Source organism: Epinephelus lanceolatus, chromosome 12 (genome assembly GCF_041903045.1).
Source record: "Epinephelus lanceolatus isolate andai-2023 chromosome 12, ASM4190304v1, whole genome shotgun sequence".
Lineage (NCBI taxonomy): Eukaryota > Metazoa > Chordata > Actinopteri > Perciformes > Serranidae > Epinephelus > Epinephelus lanceolatus.
The window spans coordinates 18588367-18594534 of NC_135745.1; the positions used below are offsets into that span (position 1 = coordinate 18588367).

At 39.4% G+C, this 6168-nt stretch overlaps 1 protein-coding gene across 1 annotated transcript; it reads left to right on the forward strand.

Moving 5' to 3' along the window:
- Positions 1–1239: 1239 nt before the first annotated feature.
- calr3b (calreticulin 3b) lies at positions 1240–5748 on the forward strand. The gene is made up of 9 exons (XM_033651406.2): positions 1240–1408; positions 1835–1936; positions 3036–3239; positions 3329–3423; positions 3528–3737; positions 3975–4088; positions 4201–4344; positions 4432–4524; positions 4648–5748. Exons 1-9 carry the CDS (start codon positions 1312–1314, stop codon positions 4864–4866), a joined length of 1278 nt encoding a protein of 425 aa, XP_033507297.1. The 5' UTR covers positions 1240–1311; the 3' UTR covers positions 4867–5748.
- Positions 5749–6168: the final 420 nt, after the last annotated feature.

Here is a 6168-nt window from a genome sequence, read left to right on the forward strand (position 1 = left end):
CTTTTATAGATTACGAGAAATTTGGTATTCTGATGACATGCAAAGCTTGCCTTTAGCTGCATGGCCTCATTTGAAGGTCTATTTTCTGCGACTGACACATCAGCCATTTCTGCTGGCTCCATGGAACGATGCACTGTCTCTCAGTCTTAAGAACATCTAATTTCTGGGTGCGTCGTCCATCCAGAACAGCCCAGAACTCATATGCAGGTTGTACAGCAAAAGGGTTATTTCTTATACCTATATATATATTGTCTCACGGTCGCAGTTACAGTTTACCTCCATGATGTCAGTCCACTCACATATGTGGCCATGACAGTTGACGATACTGTTCTAAAGCTACATATTCCAAAACATGGATGCTTCACACTCATCTTCCCCCTGGCAGCACAGAAGCTCTATACAGTCATCACAGTTTCAAGATGGGCACCCAGGATTAGTGTCACCAGTTTTACCAATTCAGTATCCAACCAAATGTTCCTGATTTATGACCTTAAATAATAGCCAGAAAGGTTTTTTTTGCTTAATATTATGATGTCACAGTGAAGTTGATCTTTGACCTTTTGGAAATAAAATGTCTAAATTACACATTTGTGCAAAATGTTGTCAAAATTAGAGTATGAATATCTGAGTTATGACCAAACACATGTTTTGAGAGGTCACAGTGACCTTTGACCTCCAAATTCTAATCAGTACATCCTGAGTACAAGTGGAGGTTTGTGCCAAATTTGATGAAATTCCCTCAAGACGTTCTTGAAATATCATGAATTTTTAGATGACAAAAGTTTAGGTTTATATCTTAAAACTACGTAAGAGTGCATATACTAATGCACTTACCTGGCATGTTGAAAAAACCCTTTTTGTGGAGGTCCATGACAACCACAGCTGGATGATGGCCACATTTAACACAAAAAATGTATTCATGCTCATTTGGGCCTTAAATAAAGTGTGCATGAAGTATTTTGGTCTTTGTTTGATTATCATCAGCTGACTGACGTTAGTGCAGTGGTGACTTCCGTGACTTCCTCTGCTGGCCATTTTATTTTCTACATTTGAGTTTTGGCACCCTCTACAGGACTGTTGATATCATGACAAGTCTGACTGATCTAAATAAGCACTGATCCTGGATCAGGTTGTGGAGCGGACATATGTTTCGTGGTCTACTGTCATTGGTCCAGCCACACCGTGTCGTTGACCAATGACAAGCAGACATCTGTTCGCTGGAGCGACTCTAAAATATTCCCATCTCTTCCTTCTCCTCAAGGTATTCAGCACTCAGCAAGGACGCTGTCAGCAGTGGAAAGTTGAGCCGAAATGGGGAAAATGCAGGTCCTGGGTGTAGTTGCGGTAATATTAGCAGTTTACTGCGCACATGCAAAGGTTTACTTTCGGGAGGAGTTTCTGGACGGTGGTAAGTTTGGCACAGAAATGTATAACACTAGCTGTGCAGCAGAATAATTCATTACATGTTAGCTTGACTGCTAGCCGTATTTTTGTCGCTATTACCATCGTGAGTTTGTCTTGAAAGACTGTTATCTCTATTATTTTGTTTGTTTAATCCTTCATTCGGTGTAAAATACGTCCACTTTCGGTTTCATAACTTTAGTGGGTTGGTAGCTGGCTAACTCGAGCAAGGCCCCAAAGCTAGCTAACGTTAAACCAGTACTACTAATATATAAGTTGCTAGCTGTGGCTACATTTCAGTGTAAATGTGTGGCTAGTTGAACGAATTTGAATGGACAGTTGGGTAATGTGAGTTTAGGGAAGTAGCTTGTTGTTGTTGAAGGTGTCCCAATTGTGTAAAACTTCGACAACAGACTGGTCTTTTTCTGTACAGATGAATGGAGAAGTCGCTGGGTGAACTCCAAACACAAGTCTGATTATGGGGAGTGGAAGCTGACGGCTGGCAACTTTTATGGAGATGCTGAGAAAGACAAAGGTAATGTTTTATATTATAATCCACAGGTTTTCAAACTAAGGGTCGCCAATGCTTTCACAGGTAATCTCGTGGCCTTCTCAATTTTAATGGGTATAAGGAGGCTTTCTAAAGCATATATATTTTAGCATTTGATTTATTTCAATGAAGAAAATGAAATAAAATTATTAAGTTTTAGGTTTAGATTATTATTAGAGAAAAAAACATTCACAGGATAAGTACACAGTCAAGACCTGAGCATAAAAACTTCCCTCTCTGTTAAACAGCCTTGTTCTACATTAGAAAAGTACATAGTTAAAACACCCAAAGAGATCATTGGACAGTGGTCAAGAGTCAGGCAGAAGACAACACTGAATTTGTCAAAAAAAAAAAAAGAGGCCTATTAAAAATTCATCGCACAGACTGAATACAAAGTTCCTAAAATATCAGGAAAATGTGTCTTTGATGCAGTAATCACAGGAAATAATCTGCTCAAAATTCATCCAAATTTCTCTATTTATGCAAACTTCCTGCATTTAGTACGTTCACTATGTGGTTTGTTCTGTACTGCTATTGTTATGCATTGAATATAATATGAAATAGTTATAAAATATGGCGCTTAGTCCAGGGTTTTCAGTTTACTCTGTGACAGAAAAGGGGAATTTAAGGTTATATGTTGTGAACCACTATTCTAATCCACAAGGATCACGTGCTTTGACTTAAAATAACTTATCATTAGTGTTGATCATGCTGTTTTCAGTATAGCTAAAACGATACCAAGGTGCCTGTCATTAAAAGTGTGTTCCTGATAAAAAATAAATTAAAAAATAGAATATAAAAAATATTTGAAAATAAAATTTAAATGCTGAATTAATGTTTGAATGGGCTTAATTAATCTGATTCTACAGCTTTGATATTCACTAAGGTAATCAGCAAACACAAACAATACAGCCTCAGCATTGTCTCAGACAGCTCATGTGCAGCTCTTCTGATATAAACAATTCTTTAATCCAGTCTATGTTTAATTGCCTTGGAGTCTGTTTTTGTAGAACAGCTCCCTCAGTGATAGCGAAAGAGAAACTAATTTGTTTGTCATGCAAAACAAACTTGCTTTCTCTTTCAGGTCTGCAAACAAGCCAGGATGCTCGTTTCTACGCTACCTCTGCCCGCTTTGAGCCTTTCAGCAATGAGGGCAAGCCTGTGGTCGTTCAGTTTACAGTTAAGCATGAGCAAAAGATCGACTGTGGTGGTGGCTATGTGAAGGTATTCCCCGCTGACTTGGAGCAGACTGACATGCATGGCGACTCCTCATACTACATCATGTTTGGTAAGTGATAATGCTCAGGGTAATTAACAAGTATTGAGTGGTTAAAATGAGGGTTTGTGCCATCTACTAATTACATTTATTTCACCCAGGCCCTGATATCTGTGGCTACAGCACCAAGAAAGTCCACGTCATCTTCAATTACAAGGGCAAGAATCATCTCATCAAGAAAGAGATCAAGTGCAAGGTAATTCTTGCATTTTAAATTTAGAAAAAAGTTTGTCATATAACATACAAACATGCACCACCTCTGCACCTGTGGCTTAATTTAAACACCTCTGTTTCCTCTAGGATGATGAGCTGACCCACCTGTACACACTGATCCTGAATCCAGATCAGACTTATGAGGTGAAGATTGATAACGAGAAGGTAGAATCTGGCAGTCTGGAGGAGGACTGGGACTTCCTGCCTCCTAAGAAAATTAAGGACCCCGAGGCCAAGAAGCCAGAGGACTGGGATGATCGTGCCAAGATTGACGATGCTGATGACACCAAGCCTGAGGTGAATAAGCTTATAATTAAGTAATAAAGGTAGTCAACCTCGTGTAGGGTAAACTTGACCTTTGTTCTGTTGTATGTTTGCACTGACTGAAAGTGCTGTCACATCTACGGGAAATTCCAACTGGAGGAGGAGTGTTTATCCATTTATGACTCCCAGATTTCCACATCAGTCCTGCGCTTCAAAGAGTTGAATTTACATTCAAAATTCTGTTATCTTGTTTTTTTTGTTGTTCTTTAGGACTGGGACAAAGCTGAAAACATTCCAGATCCTGATGCCAAAAAGCCTGACGACTGGGATGAGGATATGGATGGAGAGTGGGAGCCACCCATGATCCCTAACCCAGAGTACAAGGTAGGCTAAAGTTGGGCAGTCATGGCCGGAGTGTATTCTTTGTGTGATCTACTCTGCCTGAGAGATGTTAAACATTTATTCTGCAGTCTGATAAATACCTTCTGCATTGCAGGGAGAATGGAAACCCAAACAGATCGACAACCCCAACTACAAAGGACCCTGGGTGCATCCTGAGATTGACAATCCTGAGTACAGCCCTGATTCAAACATCTACAAGTTTGACAATATCGCTGTTTTAGGTCTTGACCTTTGGCAGGTGAGAGAAAGAGACCTTTGAATAGAAATGTTATTGCTGTAGTGATGCTCAAACTTCAGTGAAACATTTGTTACTTTTGTTCCTCAGGTGAAATCTGGTACCATCTTTGACAACTTCCTGATCACTGACGACGTGAAGGAAGCAGAAGACATTGGAAACGAGACATGGGGTGTGACAAAGGTATGCTAGTGCTGACATTCTTTTAAAGTCCCTTATTGTCATTCATACAATGCATGAAACCACTGGCAGGAAGGTACTGAATAGATTAAGCAACATGGTTTGTGAAACTTTTCTTACCCACAGGAACCAGAGAGAAAAATGAAACAGGAGCAAGATGACCTGAAGCGAAAAGAAGAGGAGGAGAAGACCAAAGAACAAGACACCGAAGCTGACGAGGAGGGAGATGAAGACGAGGATGAGGAAGATGATGACGACGTTGGCGATGAGGAAGATACAAAGGACGACATAGAGGAGGCACTTTCGGAAATGGATGAAGAAGCAAAGCCTAAAGATGAGCTTTGAGGGGGTGTGGCCAGAGATTTTGTCTGTCCCTCCTTTAGAAACTCTGTCCTGTATTTCCCAGGGGTATTGTGGCTGCTGTGCATCCTTTCCCTGAGATTCGGACACAACCTAATTTGGGTGGGGTGGGCAAATGTAGTGAATGTGGGCAAGTGGATGTTATTGGACTTAGTTTCTCTTTAATTTTGGTCATGATATTACCCTGTTGCCCCTGAACTGCTGGATTGATTCTAAGGTTTGTCACCTGCAAAGTCCATTCCTCATTTTGTAATAACAGAGAATAAGGAGGCACTGACACCCACTGTTTTCTTGATTTTCTTGATCTCTACATCTATTTGATATGCAGATTCCCTTGCACAGGTCGCACAATCAACCAGAAACTGTGATTAAAATGACACATTGAGATTTACAGAGAATAAGAGTTAGCCATTCAGAATTTAACTTCATTGTCCCTGGAGGAAGAAAATATCTCTTGCAACAAAAAATGCACATAACTGAACATATAATGCATAAACTATAAGACTTACTGCGAAAAGCTAATCACAAAATACAGACAGAAATCAAGATTGTATCATAACTTATTGTGACTGTCTGTGGCACTGACTTTTTTATTTTCCCTCCCACACTCTTTAAGGCATAACTGAATGAAGTGTTTAGACATAAAATAATTTTCATCAAAGCGCAACAATGAAATAGTTTTCTACGTTGAAATGACTTGAATGTCGTCATGGTTATGTAATGGGACCTGCATTTTTTCTTGAAAGTCTGGAGAAACAGATGGTGAGCCCCTGCTGTGACTCATGACATCACTGAGGGTCACATACTTATTTTTATTGGACAGAATGTTATTGATACCAAAGTTTTTATTAAAAGATTATAACCTTATTGCTTGGTCATACTTTGTACTGCATTCACACATTTCAAAGGTATGTTATACAGACTTGAAAACAGAATTTTGAGCCAGCCATATTACAGATTTTAAATCTAGATTGCTTTCTCGGGTGGAAAAATGTATAACGGTTAAAGTGTCAGTTCATCCTCTGTGCTGGGTGAGGAAAAAAGTTGAAATTTGATTATGGATTATAAATGAAGTCCTATTTCCTCTAACTGTTGAAACTAATAAATAAACTTTCATAATTAGGACCTAAAATTTCATAATGGTGACATAAGTGGAGAGATTTTCCAGAGAGGCCCTTATTGACCCACAGGTTTGTCCTAGTGGCTTTGAACAGTTTGTGTCGTGTTGCGTTCAAGCACAGCAAATCACACATGGCATGTACATAATATTTTGACCCAGAGTCTTAG